The sequence below is a fragment of the Schistocerca piceifrons genome, chromosome 7 (assembly GCF_021461385.2).
Source record: "Schistocerca piceifrons isolate TAMUIC-IGC-003096 chromosome 7, iqSchPice1.1, whole genome shotgun sequence".
NCBI classification, from domain to species: domain Eukaryota; kingdom Metazoa; phylum Arthropoda; class Insecta; order Orthoptera; family Acrididae; genus Schistocerca; species Schistocerca piceifrons.
The window spans coordinates 53,757,803-53,780,259 of record NC_060144.1 but is presented as its reverse complement, the minus strand read 5'-3'; the positions used below and the strand labels follow the sequence as shown (position 1 = coordinate 53,780,259).

Here is a 22,457-nt window from a genome sequence, read left to right as displayed (position 1 = left end):
GGCAGTGAACCGGCCAAGCGAAGGCACCCGCAGCCGTGAGGTGGAAGGCTGCAGAAGATGAAGTAGCGTGCGGGGCTGTCGGCCATGTAAGAGCTCAGCCGGGCTGTGGTCGCCCATGGGGGTGAAACGGTAAGAAGCAGGAAATTGGAGAAGTGCATCATCAGCAGCAGAAGAAGTCAGGAGTTTCCTCATCTGAGCCTTATATATGCGGACCAGTCGTTCAGCCTCACCGTTTGACTGTGGATGGAACGGAGGGGCTGTGACATGCATGACGCCGTGACGGGCACAAAAATCCGCAAATTCAGAAGAGGCATATTGCGGACCATTATCAGTAACAATAGTAGAGGGAAGTCGTTCCAAAGAGAAAATGCGAGCTAGAGCATTTGTGGTTGCCGCGGTAGTAGGTGACGCTCCCAGGGCTTCTCAGGCGAAGGCCACGGTGACACAGATGACTTCAGGGCGGCGGCCTGTGACGCAGTGACCATGTGTGCGATTTCAGAGTCGATGCCAGGCCAATACACATGACAGCGCGCCAGAGATATCATGCGAGAGACACCCCAGTGCCCTTGGTGAAGGAGGCGCAAGACCGATGCACGCAAAGACGCAGGTACCACAACACGCGGCGAAGCATTGTCGGTGGAGAGGAGGATAACACCATCCCTAGCCGTGAGGCGGTAGCGCAAAGCGTAGTAGTTCCGCAACAGATCAGAAGTCTTAGTGGATGGACGATCTGGCCAACCCTTCTGAATACAGCGTAAAATCCGGGAGAGGGTAGGGTCAGAACCCGTAGCAGCCGGCAGTCGGTCCCTGGTGATGGGGAACCCGTCCACAACCCGCTGCTCGGCAACATCCAGGTGGAAACACAAAAGTTCGTCCCTATCGAATGCCAGATCAGGACCCATGGGAAGGCGAGACAGTGCATCAGCATTTGCATGTTGAGCCGTTGGCTGGAAATGAATCTCATAATTGAAACGAGACAAGTAAAGAGCCCAATGCTGGAGGCGGTGTGCAACCTTGTCGGGAAGTGACGTTGACGGATGAAACAAGGAAACAAGTGGTTTGTGTTCCGTAACAAGATGAAATTTGGATCTATAGAGAAAAACACCAAACTTATGAAGAGCATAAATAATGGCCAAAGCTTCTTTTTCAATTTGAGAATACTTTTGTTGGGCATCCGTGAGCGTTTTGGAGGTATAAGCAATGGGTTGTTCAGAACTGTCAGAAAAACGGTGCGCAAGGACTGCACCGACCCCGTATTGAGAGGTGTCCGTGGCAAGAACAAGATGTTGGCCAGGTCGATAAGTAGCCAGGCATGGGGCCTGTTTCAGTATAGTCTTCAATTTCTGGAAAGCCGCATCGTATGATGCGGACCAGTGAAAGGGCACGTTTTTATGCAACAGGCGATGCAACGGCTGAGCCATCGAAGCTGCAGACGGTAAAAACTTGTGATAGCATGCTATTTTCCCCAAGAAGGCCTGCAGTTCTTTAACAGATGTAGGGCAAGGAAGGGCATTGATCGCAGCGACAATTTGTTGAAGCGGACGAATACCATCCCGAGAGAGTTGGAACCCCAAGTATGTGACAGATGCCTGAAAAAATTGTGATTTCTGCAGATTACACTTAAGACCGGCAGTCTGTAAGACACGAAGAAGTGTGCGGAGATTCTGAAGATGCTCATCAGTGGTGGAGCCAGTGACAACAATGTCGTCCATGTAATTGATACACCCAGGGACAGGGAGCAATAATTGTTCAAAGAATCGCTGAAAGAGAGCAGGGGCACTGGCAACCCCGAATGGCAATCGTTGGTATTGATAGAGGCTGAAAGGCGTGTTAAGGACCAGAAACTGCAGGGAAGCAGCATCGAGAGGAAGTTGTTGATAAGCTTCTGACAGGTCAATTTTAGAGAAATACTGGCCTCCAGCAAGTTTAGTGAACAATTCTTCAGGTCAGGACATAGGGTAAGAGTCAATGAGGCATTGAGCATTTACAGTGGCTTTAAAATTGCCACAGAGACGAATATCACCATTGGGCTTAGCAACAACAATGATAGGGGAGGACCACTCACTGGAAGTGACAGGAAGCAAGACCCCTGAAGCAGTGAGACGATCCAGCTCCCATTTGACCCGATCACGAAGGGCCACAGGAATGGGCCGAGCCCGAAAAAACTTAGGCCGAGCAGTGGGTTTGAGCGTGATATGAGCTTCAAAGTCGTTTGCACGGCCTAACCCAGGAGAAAAAAGGGATGAAAATGTCATCGACAAGGAATCCAATTGAGCATAAGGAATGGCATCAGAGACGATATTGACAGTCATCTATGGAGAGCCCAAAAACGCGAAAGGCATCGAAACCAAAAAGATTTTCCACATTACTATGGTCATCCACAAATATGGTAACAGAGCGAACGACGGATTTGTAAGACACCTCAGCATTAAATTGTCCCAAGAGAGAAATCTTCTGTTTATTGTATGTCCGTAATTGCCGAGTGATAGGTGATAGGACTGGAGAACCCAACTGAAGATACGTCTGAGAATTGATGATAGTGGCAGCAGAACCAGTATCCACCTTCATGCGAACATCCTGACCAAGGATTTGGGCAGTGAGGAATAACTTCCCTGAAAGGGAAGAAGTACCATTGACAGACAACACAGAAGCAAAATCAGCGCCATGGTCATGAACATCAGGTATGCGGTCGGATTTGCAAAACAGATGACACATGACCCTTCTTTTTGCAATCGTGACACACGGCCCAACATTGGGGGCAATCCTCCCGTGAATGTTTCGTAAAACACCGCGGACATGAAGGAAGTTGCCAGGGGTTTTGCTGCAGTTTCTTAGAGGTTTGTTTATGGTTAGGCTGAGGCTGCACTTAGGAACGTACTGCGGCCATGCCGCATGCGTCGTCGACAGCACATAGAGGTTGTATTTCCCCGACGTCACTTCACGCCTCTATTTGCGCTCCAGCGGCACGAGAAATTTCAGACGACTGCACAATGGATAGGACTTCATCTAGAGTTGGATTTGCCAACTGAAGGGCACATTGCCTAACTTCTTTGTCGGGCACCGACCGGATAATAGCATCCCATACCATGGAATCGGCGTAGGATTCTTTGTGAACTTCAGTAACAAACTGACACTTTCTACTGCGGCCGTGAAGTTCAGCAGCCCAAGCGTGATAGGATTGATTCGGTTGTTTTTGACAACGATAAAAGGCAACACGAGAGGCTACCACATGTTTTGAAAACAGACGGACAGAAGTGAGCACATTTCAGCAAAGGACAAAGATGCAGGATCTTTCAAAGGAGCCAACTGTGACAACAACCAATACATTTGAGATGAAATCCATGAAAGGAACAGAGACTTACATGTTTGTTCGTCTGTGACATGAAATGCCAAGAAGCGCTGCCGAAGACGTTTTTTGTAATCAGACCAATCTTCCGTTGTAAGGACGAAAAGGAGGTATAAACAACGACGAGAAATGCCCCGCATTGGATGCCATGACGAAATCGCGAATCGCCGATGTGAGAAGCATTTGCTATTCAATGAGACCTTGCAGTAGTTGCTCTAAAGTAGCCATGGAAACCTGTGGGTCAACGATGAAAAGGAAAAATCCCATCCTCATCGCCAATTGTTGTAACATCAAGTTGAACACATATATTTCACAAACGACACAACACATGTAAGTCACAGAGCAAGTAGACAAAGTAAGACATGTGTACACGGTAACATTCAAATCAGCACTGAGTCCAAGTCTAGCGGCCGCTGGCTGGCTGGCTGGCCGCTTAGGTGGCGTGGCTGCTGCATGGCTGGCAGACAGCGTCACATGTAGCGGACGCGCGTAACTGCACGGCGGCACTTTGAAAGATCGGCGAGTCACAACAATATGTAATTTTCAGTTGATTACAAAGTTTAATAGTAAGAAATAGGTTGAATGACTACCTGTATGATGAACAAAGTAGCAACAATGATTTCCATAACACTTCTACCTAAAGGAATAAGTACAAGGAAACGGAGACTTAGTACATGACGAATTAAGAAATGAAAACTTACATAAAAGGACTAAAACAATAAGAGACAGAAATGTGGTTATCTGGGATTCTATGCAAATTATTATTATATTATATTGTATTCCAGTGAAAATAGATGAAATTAGTTCTTTTGCAGACTGTGCCATGTTATTTCTGTTATTGATAGGATAATTTAGAAATTTAGGAGGAATGGAAATTACATTCTTATGTTTATCTCTCGTAATGACAACTGGTAAGCAAGTTTGGTACAAGCTCAAAAGATGATAGTAGTTTTTAAGTTATGATGGCTTACATGAATACAAACAACGTATTTCATTTGTGTTTGAGACATTGTATCATAAGAGGTTTGAGAGAACATCACATGATAAAATGGAGGCACATGTGAAAATAACACTACAGACATATATAGGTTTTCACCCTTTTTCTATATTTCCTTTTACTTATTTCCTGCTTTATTTTCATCATACACTGAAAGGGTGTCACTGTAGTCAGAATCTTTGAAAGTGTTATGTCAACCAAGATATACACCCGATTGGTGTAGAACCATATCAGTAAGTCAAGAGAAAAAAATGTTCAAATGTGTGAGAGATCTTATGGGACGTAACTGCTAAGGCCATCAGTCCCTAAGCTTACACACTACTTAACCTAAATTATCCTAAGGACAAACACACACACCCATGCCCAAGGGAGGACTCGAACCTTCATCGGGACCAGCCGCACAGTCCATGACTGCAGCGCCTTAGACGGCTCGGCTAATCCCGCGCGGCTAAGCCAACAGAGAAAGCATCAAGAAAGAGTCGGGAGTGAGAAGAACAGAGTGGAGGTGACAGTCATGCCACACATGGACTGCTACACATAGTGTTTGTGGCCATGTTCATTGTTGCATGCTGATAAATAAACTGGGATTAACTGTGCAAACACCAAGCATTTCTGTTAGATTCGCAAGAGGTACCCATCATCAAGGAGCTCAGGAAGACAATACCAATTATTGGATTATACGCTCAAGAATCATGGAGTAATGATGTGGACGTCGATGACTCGCTCGCAGCATAGCTAATTGGAAACTGTTCTGAATGAGCGTTGGCTAAGAGACACCGTGATCCACATCGTCCTAATCAGTGACTTAAAAACTCTTTATATAGTAACAACACTAACTTTTCTTGGTCATTCATTTTATGTATTTGTAAAATGTCATATTGTATTGCTATTCAGTTTTATTTTCAATATAGTTCAGAACAGTAGATAAAACTTAGTTTCAATCATTGAATTATTTCTTTTTATATCATATTAACTCTGCAAACACATTAATTTTGCAAATAGTAGCTACCAATACTAATGAGATAAAAGTTAAACAGTTTTGTTTCTTTTCATCTGCTTTTAATTGCCAATGTTTCTTTATTTATGTAGTTTGTGAGTGTTTATCCACCTTTGTATGTTTTATTATTCTGCATTTAATCTCACGTAAGTTCCTGCATTGTGTTGTTGAAGTCTGTGCACTGTGCATTATCCGCCATTACGTTAAAAGGTGGACACACGCCATGAGTTTCTGTTTCTTTAGGAGAATATTTTAACAGGTGTGATATGTTAGATTTGGGCTAACGGGTGATCAATCGTAATGTTATAGTTTCTGAGTAATTACTTCCATGCAAGAGTGTAATGTTCAGTTAAATTGAGAAAAAGTGGAGTATTCCTGTTTTCAGTTATCTTAAAATTTCCGGTCGCAATAAATTTAAGAGAGACAAATCAAGGTATTGTCAGTCCAACTATTTGGACACTGTGATTTCTAGCTCAGTTGATGTTTGAGGAAGTAATGTTTTGGTTGATACAGCTACAGTTTGTGATACCACTGACCTGTTATCTTCACATTACATGCATGAGGATACAGTCAGGAGCAATGACAACAATTTCAAACCAACACTTTTTTAGTAAAGCTCCGTTTACGAAGAAAGCTACTGGAAGATAAATATTATTACACAAAATGTTAATTATTGGACATCTAGTAATCATAAGTATAGTCTCATTATCTACTGTCATGAAATAGTATAATAACTATTTTCCCTACATTATAGTCAAGTTAATGAGTAACTACTGGTGTTCCATCAGGGAGTTCCAGGGTGTTCAAAGGGACAGTAAACCGAGATTGGACCAACATGTGAATTAGTTAACCAAAAATCTAAGTTCTGTTTGCTTCTCACTGAGAAAATTCTCTCATTATGTTGACCTGCAGACAGAGTTCATACTTCATGTAATTTTATCGCTTATTACATGCCACAAAGAGAAGAAGGAGAAAATGGGCAGAGAAAGGGAAGATGAGGAGATGGACAGGGAGAGGGGGAAGAAGAGATGACATGGAAAGGAAGGAGGGGGGGGGGGGAGAGAGAGAGAGAGAGAGAGAGAGAGAGAGAGAGAGAGAGAGAGAGAGAGCAACAAGAGATGAACGGTGGGGGTGGGAGGAGGGGGGGGGGGGAGTAGCAGATGGACAGAGAGTGGGGCAAGAGGATACTGACTAATAACAGAACTAAAGTACATACATAAGCGGGCAATGATAAGTATTCAGCTACATTTAACATCGAGTGTTGCAGATCGTATTTCTATTAAATTAATAAGGAAATCTTAGCAACTTTTACATAACATAAGATAAAAAGGTAAGGCAATATCCAGATGTGAACTGTTACCTTTTCCTTCACAGTTCACAAGTATCGACTATGCTATGGTCCTAAAATGACAGTAGCATCTAGTTATATGTTACACATTTTATACAAATGTCTAAAGGCTGAAACCAGAGATTTCCATATTTGATATTTAACTATAACAAATTGTACCAAAAATGAAGCACTTTTGACAAATCATCACTGCACCATAGCACTGAGTGGCGTACTTTCATAGTACGCATGTTATCATACAAAAAACATCAAATACGAGAAGCCTTTAACTATCAATATTTAGTTTCCTGTCACTGTATTATCACCAATCTCACAAAAAAGACATATTTTAAAGACACTCTCAGTGTGCTGATGCTTTGAAGCAGCTTATATTCATAGCACAGATGCTATAGCAAAAAAACCACTTGATATAAATTTCTAACTCAAATGGCTTAATCCCATATGGTGCCTCCTAAGTTCTGCTTCTAAATAAAAAAACCAGTGTCACGTCTCACTGGCCTCACTACTCTCAATCCTCACCCTCATGAGAGAGAGCGGAGAGAAGAGAAACAATCATGGTAGCAGTGAGAATAAAATCTGACTTGGCAAATTGATAGTTGGTGTGCTACATCACTGGGCTGTACCACTTACGTCATCAATGTTGCTATAAAAAAAAAAAAAAAAAAAAAAAAAAAAAAAAATAGATAAAAAAAATAAATAAATAAAAATACCTCACTCTGAACTCTAAAGTCTGTAGAGGTTGTTCTCTCTTTTCTTATTGACCACTCTGGTCACACATTCCATAAACTTGAAAGGGGCATCTTCCCACTTCCATTCACGCAGTTTGAGCCAAATCAGTGAGCTCTGTCCACTGCCCTCCTCTTCTGAGTATGTTATCAACACAACAGGAAATGCATTCCATGTATCAGACAAGAGAAACTCACACAATTGAGTAGGGTGAAAGCACACTATTGAGTCAGGTACAGCCAAGAATTATGAAGGAAGCAATATTAAAAGGGATACATTTAAATACAAAACAACCCCACATAGTCTTTTATAACATCACTAAATCTCACATTAAATTCCTTTGGCAAGTATCACACAGCTTATTAAAAAGCTCTTTCTACAGACCTGTTCAAGACAGTATCCCAGTGAAATCTTGGTTCCACAAAACCAACTATAGCGAAAAAAGTGTCTCAAGCTTAATACGGATGAGGCTAAATCATAAGGATTTTCCCAAGCATTTTTACTGTCTTGGACTTCATGAAGAACCTTACCGTGACTGTGAACGTGAAGCAATTGTCAATGTCACCCAACCCAAACTTCCTCGTAGTTCTATAAAGAATTATGCAACAAGAGCTAAAGAAAAGAATAATTAAGGAAAATGCAACCCTCCCTTTTCCAGCAGCATTCTATTCTGATAAAAAATAGTTGTCTGTGACCTAGACATGAACTATCTCTCAAAGCTAATTTATATATTTTGTGCATATTAATAAACAGTACCTGAAGATATCAATTAACGCAAAAACAATGGATCTGAACAACTTGTAAAATTATTCTCAGCATGAAATTTTCACTCTGCAGTGGAACGGGCTCCGGCACGAAACTTCCTGGCAGATTAAAACTGCGTGCTGGATTGAGACTCAAACTCGGGACAGAGGCCAAAGGTACCAAGTTCAAGGCTCGGTCTCGCACACAGTTTTAATCTGCCAGAAAGTTTCATATCAGAGCACACACTGCTGCAGTGTGAAAATTTCATTTTGGAAACATCCCTCAAGCTGTGGCTAGGCCACATCTCTGATGTGTTCTTTCTTCCTGTGTTTTTGCACAGTTTGCAGGAGAGCTTCTGTGAAGTTTGGAAGGTAAGAGATGAGGTACTAACTGAAGTAAAGCTGTGAAGACAAGAAGTGAGTTGTGTTTGGGTAGCTCAGTCAGTAGAGTACTTGCTCCCAAAAGGGGAAGGTCATGAATTTGAGTCTCAATCCGGCACACACTTTTAATCTGTTAGGAAGTTTCATTTTGTAAAATTATTACTGCAGTGAAACAGTGGCAGTTAAAGGTGGGATATAAACAATGTTATGAAAAGGGTAGACCGCTACTCACTATAAAGACAATGCATTGAGTTGTAGACGAGCGAAACGAAAAGACTTACACACTTATCTTTTGTCCAAAGCCTTCTTCAGAAAATAAACGTAAAGACACATATATTCACACAAGCTATCAAACCTCACATAAAAACTGATCAGACAGTCATCTAATGAGGACTGATAGTTAGTCAGACAAATGCACGGTGCATGCAGCATTGGTGAGCGTGCCGTATGTGTGTAGAATGGGGAAGGTGGGTGATCTATCCGAGTTTCACTGAGGGTAGATTGTGATGGTCCGCAGGCTGTATGACTTTCGGGTGTTTGAGGAGTGCAGTGGTGAGTGCCTTCACCATGTGGGGAAACCAAGATGAAACAATGGCCACCCAATAATGCACCATGTCACACTGTCAAGAGTACAATGGAGTGGTTCAAGGAACACAGTGGACAGTTCCAATCGATGAGCTGGCCCGCCAACTTGCCAGATCTGAATCTGATCAGAGACATCCGATATGTGGTTGAACGTGGCGTCAGACCTCATCAGCCCCCTCCTGAAATTAACAGGAATTAGGTGTGCAGACAACCTACCAAGGCCTCACTGCTTCCATGCTATGACGCATTGCTGCTGTTATCTGTGCCAAAGGTGGTCGTACCAGCTATTAGGTAGATAGTTATAACGTCCTGGCTGATCAACGTGCATGACTACTCTTTTGAGCTGCTGAGGCCAGGAGGCTGCAGGAGAGGGAGCGAGCGAAGGAACGGGGAGTGGAGCGGGCAAAGGAACGGGGAGTGGAGCGGGCAAAGGAACGGGGAGTGGAGCGGGCAAAGGAACGGGGAGTGGAGCGGGCAAAGGAACGGGGAGTGGAGCGGGCAAAGGAACAGGGAGTGGAGCGGGCAAAGGAACGGGGAGTGGAGCGGGCAAAGGAACGGGGAGTGGAGCGGGCAAAGGAACGGGGAGTGGAGCGGGCAAAGGAACGGGGAGTGGAGCGGGCAAAGGAACGGGGAGTGGAGCGGGCAAAGGAACGGGGAGTGGAGCGGGCAAAGGAACGGGGAGTGGAGCGGGCAAAGGAACGGGGAGTGGAGCGGGCAAAGGAACGGGGAGTGGAGCGGGCAAAGCAACGGGGAGTGGAGCGGGCAAAGCAACGGGGAGTGGAGCGGGCAAAGCAACGGGGAGTGGAGCGGGCAAAGCAACGGGGAGTGGAGCGGGCAAAGCAACGGGGAGTGGAGCGGGCAAAGCAACGGGGAGTGGAGCGGGCAAAGCAACGGGGAGTGGAGCGGGCAAAGCAACGGGGAGTGGAGCGGGCAAAGCAACGGGGAGTGGAGCGGGCAAAGCAACGGGGAGTGGAGCGGGCAAAGCAACGGGGAGTGGAGCGGGCAAAGCAACGGGGAGTGGAGCGGGCAAAGCAACGGGGAGTGGAGCGGGCAAAGCAACGGGGAGTGGAGCGGGCAAAGCAACGGGGAGTGGAGCGGGCAAAGCAACGGGGAGTGGAGCGGGCAAAGCAACGGGGAGTGGAGCGGGCAAAGCAACGGGGAGTGGAGCGGGCAAAGCAACGGGGAGTGGAGCGGGCAAAGCAACGGGGAGTGGAGCGGGCAAAGCAACGGGGAGTGGAGCGGGCAAAGCAACGGGGAGTGGAGCGGGCAAAGCAACGGGGAGTGGAGCGGGCAAAGCAACGGGGAGTGGAGCGGGCAAAGCAACGGGGAGTGGAGCGGGCAAAGCAACGGGGAGTGGAGCGGGCAAAGCAACGGGGAGTGGAGCGGGCAAAGCAACGGGGAGTGGAGCGGGCAAAGGAACGGGGAGTGGAGCGGGCAAAGGAACGGGGAGTGGAGCGGGCAAAGGAACGGGGAGTGGAGCGGGCAAAGGAACGGGGAGTGGAGCGGGCAAAGGAACGGGGAGTGGAGCGGGCAAAGGAACGGGGAGTGGAGCGGGCAAAGGAACGGGGAGTGGAGCGGGCAAAGGAACGGGGAGTGGAGCGGGCAAAGGAACGGGGAGTGGAGCGGGCAAAGGAACGGGGAGTGGAGCGGGCAAAGGAACGGGGAGTGGAGCGGGCAAAGGAACGGGGAGTGGAGCGGGCAAAGGAACGGGGAGTGGAGCGGGCAAAGGAACGGGGAGTGGAGCGGGCAAAGGAACGGGGAGTGGAGCGGGCAAAGGAACGGGGAGTGGAGCGGGCAAAGGAACGGGGAGTGGAGCGGGCAAAGGAACGGGGAGTGGAGCGGGCAAAGGAACGGGGAGTGGAGCGGGCAAAGGAACGGGGAGTGGAGCGGGCAAAGGAACGGGGAGTGGAGCGGGCAAAGGAACGGGGAGTGGAGCGGGCAAAGGAACGGGGAGTGGAGCGGGCAAAGGAACGGGGAGTGGAGCGGGCAAAGGAACGGGGAGTGGAGCGGGCAAAGGAACGGGGAGTGGAGCGGGCAAAGGAACGGGGAGTGGAGCGGGCAAAGGAACGGGGAGTGGAGCGGGCAAAGGAACGGGGAGTGGAGCGGGCAAAGGAACGGGGAGTGGAGCGGGCAAAGGAACGGGGAGTGGAGCGGGCAAAGGAACGGGGAGTGGAGCGGGCAAAGGAACGGGGAGTGGAGCGGGCAAAGGAACGGGGAGTGGAGCGGGCAAAGGAACGGGGAGTGGAGCGGGCAAAGGAACGGGGAGTGGAGCGGGCAAAGGAACGGGGAGTGGAGCGGGCAAAGGAACGGGGAGTGGAGCGGGCAAAGGAACGGGGAGTGGAGCGGGCAAAGGAACGGGGAGTGGAGCGGGCAAAGGAACGGGGAGTGGAGCGGGCAAAGGAACGGGGAGTGGAGCGGGCAAAGGAACGGGGAGTGGAGCGGGCAAAGGAACGGGGAGTGGAGCGGGCAAAGGAACGGGGAGTGGAGCGGGCAAAGGAACGGGGAGTGGAGCGGGCAAAGGAACGGGGAGTGGAGCGGGCAAAGGAACGGGGAGTGGAGCGGGCAAAGGAACGGGGAGTGGAGCGGGCAAAGGAACGGGGAGTGGAGCGGGCAAAGGAACGGGGAGTGGAGCGGGCAAAGGAACGGGGAGTGGAGCGGGCAAAGGAACGGGGAGTGGAGCGGGCAAAGGAACGGGGAGTGGAGCGGGCAAAGGAACGGGGAGTGGAGCGGGCAAAGGAACGGGGAGTGGAGCGGGCAAAGGAACGGGGAGTGGAGCGGGCAAAGGAACGGGGAGTGGAGCGGGCAAAGGAACGGGGAGTGGAGCGGGCAAAGGAACGGGGAGTGGAGCGGGCAAAGGAACGGGGAGTGGAGCGGGCAAAGGAACGGGGAGTGGAGCGGGCAAAGGAACGGGGAGTGGAGCGGGCAAAGGAACGGGGAGTGGAGCGGGCAAAGGAACGGGGAGTGGGCAAAGGAACGGGGAGTGGGCAAAGGAACGGGGAGTGGGCAAAGGAACGGGGAGTGAGCAAAGGAGCAGGGAGTGAGCAAAGGAGAGCAGCAGAGATGGGAAAGGAACATTGGGGTTGGCCAAGAGCAGAGCAAAATTGGGAGAAGATGACAGGACAGAGGGATCGGAAACTGGTTGAGGGTGTAGGGCCAGTAGGTTAACTCATGTTGAGGCTGGAATGATTTCATGAGTACAGAATGTATGGTCAGTGTAACTCCCTTCTGAGCATTTCAGAGAAGCTGGTAGTGGAGGGGAGGATCCAGAGGCCTAGGTTGTGAAGCAGCCACTGAAGTCAAACATGTTATGTGCAGCTGCATGTTCTGCCACAGAGTGGTCAACTTTGTCCTTGGCTGCAGTGGCTATTCATCCTGATGGGCAGCCAGTTCTTAGGCATACCAATATAAAAAACTGTACAGATTTCAATAGAGCTGGTATATGACAAGGTTGCTTTCACAGACTGCACAGCCTCTTATGGGGTAGGAACAGCCTGTAACAGAACTGGAACAGGTAGTGCTGGGAGGGTGGACTGAGTAGCACTTGCACCTATGTCTTCCACATGGATCATATACATTGCATTCCGACTCAGTAGCTGGAGAGAGCTATCACTTATGCTTGAGGAATGCTTGCTTGTATGAATGTATGTGTTTTCTTTTCTTTTCTGAAGGTGGTTTCGCCTGAAAGCTACATGTATAACATTCTTTTTTATTGTGCCTGCCTGCAGCTCAATATGTCATCTTTATAGTGAAGAACACTTTTCATAACACTATTATTAGTGTAGTGATTATGATCTCATCATGTGTTTCCACAGCTATGATTATTTGTTTTACCACAAAAATTGCAATTAAGTACTCATTGCTGTTACTTACTTGATTGGGATCTTAATTAAAATTTGTCATTCTTATTCTGTATTTTATGTAAATGTTCACTCAGAAGATAATTTTATGCTCAACAGAGTGAATGCCAATAAAGAGCAAACCAGTGAATCAATCAACCAGAAATTCCACTGTGATCTCAATGTGCTTTTAATAACAAAAAGTAATAAACCTTTGCACTGTGTCTGGTTTGCCATTCAGACTTTGGTTGTATCTACTGGATTGTAACTCACTGGTTTTCATCTTGTGAGTTGTTGTCTTAGTGTCTGATGAACTTATCTATTTGCCAGTTTATGATTCCATAAGTATTTCAGGTGTTTATGTCAAGTTTATTGTGGAAACAAATTTCAAGTGTCATCTATGCAGGTTAATTGCTTTTATTACAGTTTTAAATGATAAGGTCAGCCAACAGCATACTTTCAGCCCCATACCAGAGGCAATGTTTGCCTGCTGGAAGGAAGGAGGGAAGTTCCATGGAATAAGAGCTACCAGCTGAACAATTCAGGTATATCTTATGCACTGTCTCACAGATGCAGTCTCCCAATCCTCCTCTTCTACTTTCCAAATCTCTATGATGTAACAGTACGGTGTGGGCAGATCAATAAGAAGTATTTCTGACTGAGCTATTCAGGCACACCTTCAAAGGCAAGGCTACGGGATGAAGTTCAAGTCTGCCACGCAATTTTAATCAGTAAACAAATTTATATCTTCCTTTCTTTTCTCTTTTTTTTAAAATTGTCATATAAATGAAACACTTTATTTTGCAAAATGTACTTACTTTTTAGATTTCCAACTTTTTTCAGGAACAAAAATGAAATCTCAAAGCGGCCCATGAGGGATAATGCAGACACTGCATTTTGAGAAATATGCAGCACAATCACAAGCTTAAAAATAAATGAAGCATACACACCTTTATTTTAACTTCTTTGCCATCAATCTCTCTTGTGTTGTCATTAGTATTGAAAATTATCACTCCATATCCACATTCTATGGCTTTCTTGATATAAGGAATCTGTGTACCAGTTTTAAGACTGTCATTTATTATCAAGCTGGAAGAAAACAAACGTTGCATTGGTTAGTACAGTCAATCTTTTTTTTAACTGTAACTTATCAGTACAAGTAAGAACAGTGGCATCTAATGTTAAAGAAACAAACATAGGAAATGAATAGCAACAAGTCTGTGGCAGGTTGAGGCTTTGAGTCAGTTGATGAGAACACACAGGATTTGAGTCCTGACTCAGCACATAGTTTGAACTTGTCACACAATCATCCAAGGCAATTTTCTATGCAAACACAGAAATTTTTTGAGAAAAACATCAGATATTCATGATGATGGTTACACTGACGTTTGCAAAATCTGATACACAAAATTAATATAGTTATGTGGAAGAACTTATTGTGTTTGGCACTGTTTTACTGTAGTTCCAATTCAAAGTAAGAACTTTGTGCACATAAACAGCTAGAACTGTAAGATGCAAATACTTCTAGTAACAAGATGGATACACAGGACAATTTACTCAACAGTTGGAGACCATCTTAAAGAGGGATATCATATGCCAAGCACAACAGAGAAAGATATGAGCACCATAAAAATCAGTAAAAACAGACATATCCCCAATTTTCAAGAAAGCTACCACATACACAAAGCACTAACACATGCAGAAACTCCAACTGGGAGAAGAGAGACGAGGACGGGGTGCGGCGTGAATGGATTCCATCTCTGCCACATTTGATGTTACAACACCAACATGTCCCTGACACTTTATACCATGCATCTACAATGAAGCGCCAAAGAAACTGGTAACAGGCAAGCACATTCACATACGCAGATCTGTAAACTGGCAGAATATGGTACTGCAGTTGGCAATGCAAACATATTCACATACACAGATATGTAAACTAGCAGAATACGGTACTGCAGTCGGCAATGCCTATATAAGACAAGTGTCTGGTGCAGTTTTTAGATTGGTTACTGCTGCTACAGTGGCACGTTATCAAGATTTAAGTGAATTTGAATGTCGTGCTATGGTCGGTGCACAAGCGATGGGACGTAGCATCTCCTAGGTAGCGATGAAGTGGGCATTTTCCCATATGACCGTTTCATGAGTGTACTGTGAATATCAGGAATCTGGTAAAACATCAAATCTCTGACATCACTGCAGCCGAAAAAAGATGCTGCAAGAACAGGACCAACAATGATTGAAGAGAATCATTCAATGTGACAGAATTGCATCCCTTCTACAAACTGCTGCAGATTTCAATGCTGGGCCATCAACAAGAGTCAGTATGTGAACCATTCAACATAACATCAGCGATATGGGCTTTCGGAACCAAATGCCCACTCATGTACCCTTGATGACTGCACGACACAAAGCTTTACACCTCGCTTGTGCCCATCAACAGCAACATTGAACCATTGATAACTGGAAACATGCTGCCTGGTTGGATGAGTCCCGTTTCAAATTGTATTGAGCGGATGGATGTGCATGGCTACAGAGACGACCTCATGAATCCATGGACCTGGCATGTAATCAAGGGACTGTTCAAGCTGGTGGAGACTCTAATGGTGTGGGGTGAGTGCAGTTGGAGTGACATGGTGGCCCCTGATATGTCTAGATACAACTCTGACAGTTGACACATACTTAAGCATTCTGTCTGATCACCTGCAGCCAGTCATGTCCATTGCGCATTCCAATGGATTTGGGCAGTTCCAGCAGGACAATGTGACACCCCACACGTCCAGAATTGCTACAGAGTGGCTCCAGGAACACTCTTCCAAGTTTAAACACTTCCGCTGGTCACCAAACTCCCCAGACATGAACATTACTGAGCATATCTGGGATGCCTTGCAATGTGCTGTTCAGAGGAGATATCCACGCCCTCGTAGTCTTGTGGATTTATGGACAGCCCTGCAGGATTCATGGTGTCAATTTCCACCAGCAACACTCCAGACATTAGTCAAATCCATGCCACATCGTGCTCCGGCACTTCTGCATGCTTGCAGGGGCCCTAGAACTGTACACTGGTAGGGACTGAACTCAAACCAACAGTGACTCATAGTCTGCAGATGATTACAGATTCGGTACTAGGCACCCCCAACAGCAGGAAAAGTTTAACAAATATCATTTTCTTACGTCACTATATCAGATGTTAATTTCAACCTACAACAGTTCACACTTGATCATACTGGGTTGTTCCTGTTCATAAATATCTTCAACTTCAGATAATTCAATCCATGGCCAATTTGTTTTCAGCATCAGAAGAATAATGTGTTATGCATTTTGATTTTTACTACAGCCAGCAACTGATCCAGTTTCAACATGACATACTGCCTGTTTGTTCCATACATGTGAGATCCTGCTAGTAGGCTACTGGCATTTAAAAAACTGCAATTACAGAATGTACCGCAGCCCACTAGCTGTTATTAACCTATGAAATGACAGTGATTTACAACTACTTCTGCTTCAACACATTTCATGCAACCGTCACTAGATTAAGCTTCCCTAAATAAGCATTATTTATAACGGAGCTCAGGCAATTCATTCATTCATTCATTGATGGTTCATCTGATAATGATATAGGATTTGTTATCACAATACAATGAAAATAAATAGCTCAAATATATAGACACATATAATATATATGGATGTTTTTAAAAGAATATGACACATTGGCCATTGCAGAAGAAACCATACCAGCATTTGCCTGAAATGATTTAAAACCATGGAAAATCTAAATTAGAATGGCCAGATACAGTAAATTCCATCATCCTGAATATGAGATCTGTGTCTTAACAATTACTTGCCTCGTCTGGATGGTCCCTATGTTCTGTTCTACGTTCTTTCATTCATACACAATTTGCGCAAAAATTTACAATATAGAAAATAGTTCTGCACTGTTTCCTCACATCTCTCTACATATCAAGGTACTTGTTCTACTTTGGAAACCAAACTGTGCTGTGTAAATAATGTTGTATTAATTCAGATAACTTATCAGTTTTTCTTTCACGCTCAATTCAATTATTTTTTAGAATACCGAGGGAACAGGAAATGACCTGTAGCTTTCTTTACTCTCCTAATGACCTTTCTTTTAGTGATGGTGCAAGTCAGATGTGCTTTAGGTACTCTAGAAAAATACATGAACTGAGGGCTCATTCATTAACTTTGTTAATGGGGGTTATAAGCTACCTATGAAAATCTTGAGAATGGCAACTGGAAGCTCATCTATGTCCACTGATTTGTTATTTTTCAATTTCTGTAGTCTCTTCCTGACTTCAAGTCTACTGCAGGAAAAAAACATCATTGTGCTTGTTGTGGAATTCATTGTGGGAGCTACGTATGTTTTAAGAAGATTTTAATGTTTTTCTGTAATACCAGAACAACAGATAATCATAAAACTTCCCAATTCCTGGGTATTTTCTATTACTCTGCTCCAATTTTTGATTTGTATCTCATTATACTTGTGGTTAGCCTTTTCCTGTTTCATGTTTCATGTTTTTAGAACATTCCATACTACTTTGCTTCTGTTTTCTGCACTAAACAAAATAATTAATGACATTTTTCTGCAGCAAGCACGACCCAACTGTACATCTCTTTGTACTGCATATTTTGATGAAGAACAGAAAATTCTGAGAAAATTTCTGTCGTGTTTGTCCTTACGATTTCTTTTTCTCTCTGATAACTGGTGAGTGTGTACTCCAATGCTGTCTTCTGAGTTCATGTAAACAGGATGAGACACTTTTAAGGGATCAATGTCATGATTTATCTTAAAAATATCCAGTTCACCTAACAATGACAACACGTATTTGACCATGTGGGATCCCACATCCACACGTTATACTCTCACTAATTGGCACCATCATCATCCCCTTTCCAATCTCATGGAGGTGCAGATCAGCCATAGCAAAACCTCATCTCCCAAGTGTCCCCACCAGCACCACTGCAATATGTGTTCAGTCGGCAGTCGTTGGTCCCATTTTCAGCTCTACATTAAGACACCAAACAGCATTGCCGAGACACAGAACAGAGCAACTAGAGCACACTGGTGCTAGCAGTCAGGGAAGCTATCTTGCACAGATCACTACCTATATTGTATATCACCTATACTGTAGGCCTTGTCCCTATCTAAGTTGTTCCCTAACACAAGCAATGTCATTACCTGATTATCATCCAGGAAGTCCTTTCACAAAGATCCTAAACTCTCTATCACTTGATTCAGTAAAGCATTTGGCTTGAGAATGATGATGACCTGATACTCTTTCCCAAAGTTCTCCTGTAACCGAGGGCCCACACCTCTGCCACGACTGCTACCTAGCGGAAGTTATCTCTTCTTCCTGAAATTTGCACTTTTCCTGTCCTTTCTATTCAAGGACGGAGCCTGCTGCACATTTCTTACTCCTACCTACCCTGAGGCTCCACAGCACAAATGGCAATTCCTTTGGACATGAGCATGGAGGTGGAGGCCTCACTGTGGCCACCACTCTTTCAGTTGTTGTCACCTGCACCACCATGCCCCTGTGTGCTGCCAGATGCTCTGGGTTCTTCCCTCCAGGTGACAGGCTCCAGTGCAGGGATTCCTCCTGTGCTGCAAGTTCGCCTACCCAAGCAATGTAATGAGCACTTACATCCACCCATACATATCCGTTGGGGACCGGTGAGTTTGAAAGCTGGCCAGAAGGCATGGACCTTGATGATAGAAGCTACATGGAACTGCTATAGACTGTTGGCGCTGCTGTTGCCACTGCAGTACTGGCTATGGAGATATGCTCGTACAGCCAGCTTGACAGTACTCATGGCTTCCCTTTAAACCAGCAGCACAGCCACTCAGTCAGTCTGTCAGTCAGTCAGTCAGTCAGTCAGTCAGTCAGTCAATAAATCAATCAGTTGTGATCTCACTGCACTACTGTATTGATCTCACTACACATCATTGTTTAGTTCTGGATTTGTGGGTTTTCGATCTTGGTTTACTCAATGAACTTGTTATTCTGCTGTGCCATCTCCATTGTTTGTCTTTCTCTCACTGTCCACTCTCAGGCAGCTCACAGTTGATGCCATCAACCAGTTGGAGTATCTCCGCAGGTTCTTGAGTTGTTCCTCCTCTTGTTCAATTCCGGTCACTATAATTGGTGACAAGGTAAAACGTTAGCAATGCCATTTGGGTACAAAGCTCATACAATTTGTGGAACAACAACAGCTGCTCCTGGAGCAGCAACTACACACAAGTTTCAACAACAAACTGAATTGCTGCATCAGGAAACTCAGCTTCTGTTGGACCGCTTATAGGTTTAGGGTTCCCAAGCCATCCAATCTGTGATCACTTGCCATGAGGATAGCCATCAACCCTCACTTCTGCCATTTAACAATGCCAAAAAGGACTGGGACACACATTTACAGTGGCTGTAACAGCACGTCACAGGTTTTTCGGGTTTCTGATGATGCTCTCCAATAGATGCTCTTACTTTCTTGGGCTTCCCGTGAGCTGTTGTTCTTAGTAAACAATTTGGCTCCACTATCGAATCTTGTCACATTCACATTTTTGGTTGCTGTAAATTATTATTCATAACAATTCCATGTGGTCACACCGTGCCTTGAGTTCCATCAGTATCACAAGCGAGATGGTCAGCTGCACCGCTCATGGGTGACGGATTTGCAAGGATTGAGTCGACTTTGCACAGCACTAAAATTAGACAATCCTTACTGGGGTGCTATTTTGAAAATTGTGCACTCTTTTGAGACCATATAGGCAGCAAATGAACTCCTCATGGTTCAAATACAAGTAGCGGTGGTCCGGGCCAGCAGCTGTCTGTGGATGCTGTGATTAATCAATTTCGGACATGTCAATGGCCTATGAACATCCAGTCATGTAAGCAGCAAGGTTTCCTGTTGCGTGATGGTGCAATCGTGTGGGCTGTCCTGATCACTGGCTGCACTGCACCTATTGTGGGAAAGACGGACATCTCTGAACTATCTGTCATCAATCTGATGCCACTCTCCACATTCATCAAGAGATGGTGTACGCACTTCAGGCAGTTATTTCTCAGCACGATCCTTCTACCACCAAGTTGTTTACCACCCTCACAACAGCACAAACCAGGATTCCATTTCCAAATGGACACAGGAGCTACCGTTTCTTTGATTAAACTCCAAACAAATGCTTATCTTTGTTGCCAACTTGGCGCCTCCCTACCCTATGTCAGTCATGTATGGTGACAGTTTGATTCCCCTCCAAGGTCAGTTCACAATCAACGCTGCATACAAAAAGGTAGTATGGCTCACAACTCTGTCACTTATGGTCACTCAGCTGGCAACATTTTTGATCTGGATGCCTTCTCACTGTTTGGGTTTTCTATCACTGGCAAGGTTCAGGTCATCTCAGACACTGTCCCTTCCAGGAGATCAACAACCTCTATACTGCCTTCATGCCACCATCCAAACCTGGCCAGGGGTACGCCTTGTATTTCCAGACTCAAATTCACTTACATCCAGACACAATGCCCTGCTCCTGCTGGGCACATCTTATTCCTGCCTGCTTATATATATATGCCATTAACTCTTCTTAGGAGTACTGTTTCTCTGCTGCTTTTTCTGTTTCCCTGTAAGATTATTACTCCTTTCCTGTTTAAGTATAATTTATTGGACCACCACCTTCCTCTTACATTAATGATTCAGCATAATCATACTGCTTTAGCATAATCACTTGTCATACTCTTACACTCTGCTTGTTTTGCGGTCATGCTGTGCTGTCCTGAGGCGAACCTTTCACCTTTATGTGTCATGCTTTGTGACAGGCAAGTCTGCCTGACCTTGAACCTCCTACTCCGTTTCCATCACCATAACCACCTGCGTCCAGCTCCGTGCACCCCTCCTCCTGGCATTCCACAAGGCACTGGCCCACATCTTTCTCTGGGGCAGCTGCCCCTTCCACTTCTATGCCAACAGCAGAAATGACTCACGACACCTCTATGCTACACATCACCCACACAAATGTGCAGTCCTCAGAAGCCCACCTTACTGAGTTCCACTGCATATTTCTGGACCTCAGATTTCAAGTCATACTCCTGTCGGAGGCATGGCTGAAGCCTAGCATCCCCTTCAGTTGTGTCAGTCTAGATGGCTACATTCTTATGAGACATGACAAATGCAACAGATGAGGCGGCCGTGTGGCAGGATATATCTGGGCAAATCTGCACCCAAAGCCCATGTTCATGTCTAATAACGAAGACAAACAGCCTGAATACATGTTATTTGAAATTAAACCTTTAAATAGAAAGTGTCTCATCTGCATAACATACAATTCACCTAAACTTGAGACGGCTCTCCAACTGTCAGTCTGCACTGTCAAATCTTGAATCTTTATATGAACACATTATTCTAGCCTGAGATATCAACGTGAATTTTCTGAACAAGAATCCTTTCCTGCTCAAACATCACACTTATTCCACTTGGACCCACTCACCACACAGCGAAAACTCATACGTTCATCGATATATTCACAACCAAATCACCAAACAGAGTAATTTGCGCTGATCAGATTTCTGCACCATGTCTGTCACAAACAAAAGAGCCAAAATGGTCGCGTTCATGGAGAGAAAGGGTATCTGAATCGCTCTAGTGAACAAAACACTGCTTACACCTCGCAAGCAGCTAAATATCCTTTGCTATTATGTTTATCATACTGACTGAGCGGACAGCAGGAGGGGAGGCGGCACACCAATCATCATACACAGAGGCATAGAACACACGAACATTGAGTCCCCTGCACTTGAGAGACTAGAAGCCATGGCCACCATCAGGGCCAAGTCCAACAGAGCCAACACCACACTGGTATCTATGTACAATCCTCCTAAAAACATAGTAACACGCGATATCAGCACAGTCCTCAACATAGCACCGAGGGTAATCACCACTGGAGACCTAAATGCAAAACACCCTGATTGGAACTCATGAATACGTACCTCCAATGGCAAGAAACTATATGAACACACACTAGGCCGAGACTACATTATACTTGGGCCGGACGTCCCCACGTTCGTGCCTACACAGCTCTGACATGTTAGACATAGCCCTCATCAGGGGCATCACATGCACAGTCAACCTTACGGTTGAAAACAATCTGGACTCAGACCACTTCCTTGTAAGACTGCACACAGAAGAAACTCTACAGGACACAGAACCACACAGGATACTGAACTACAAGTGCAAGAATTGGACACTGTTCAAGGAAACGCTTGATAGTTGTATACCCACGAAATTAACAACATACAGCAAATCCATGAGGCTATGGAGGCTCTTACTACTGCCATCCAAGACGCAATGACCGACGCCATTCCACATACAACACCAAAACGACATTCGATGGCCCTGCCCCAGGAGAACCTGGGCCTTGTCTCAATGAGGAACCACCTCAGGAGACACTGGCAGCGTACCAGGCGCCCGTTCTATGAACTGCATGTCAACAGA

At 45.3% G+C, this 22,457-nt stretch overlaps 1 protein-coding gene across 1 annotated transcript in view; it reads right to left on the bottom strand.

The window, feature by feature from the left end:
* The window catches only part of LOC124804997 (FAM172 family protein homolog CG10038), a 277,839-nt gene that overhangs the window by 164,772 nt on the left and 90,610 nt on the right, over nucleotides 1-22,457 (bottom strand). The window contains exon 4 of the mRNA XM_047265394.1: nucleotides 13,910-14,048. Coding sequence (XP_047121350.1) covers nucleotides 13,910-14,048 — 139 coding nt within the window. The remainder of the gene's footprint in view (nucleotides 1-13,909; nucleotides 14,049-22,457) is intronic.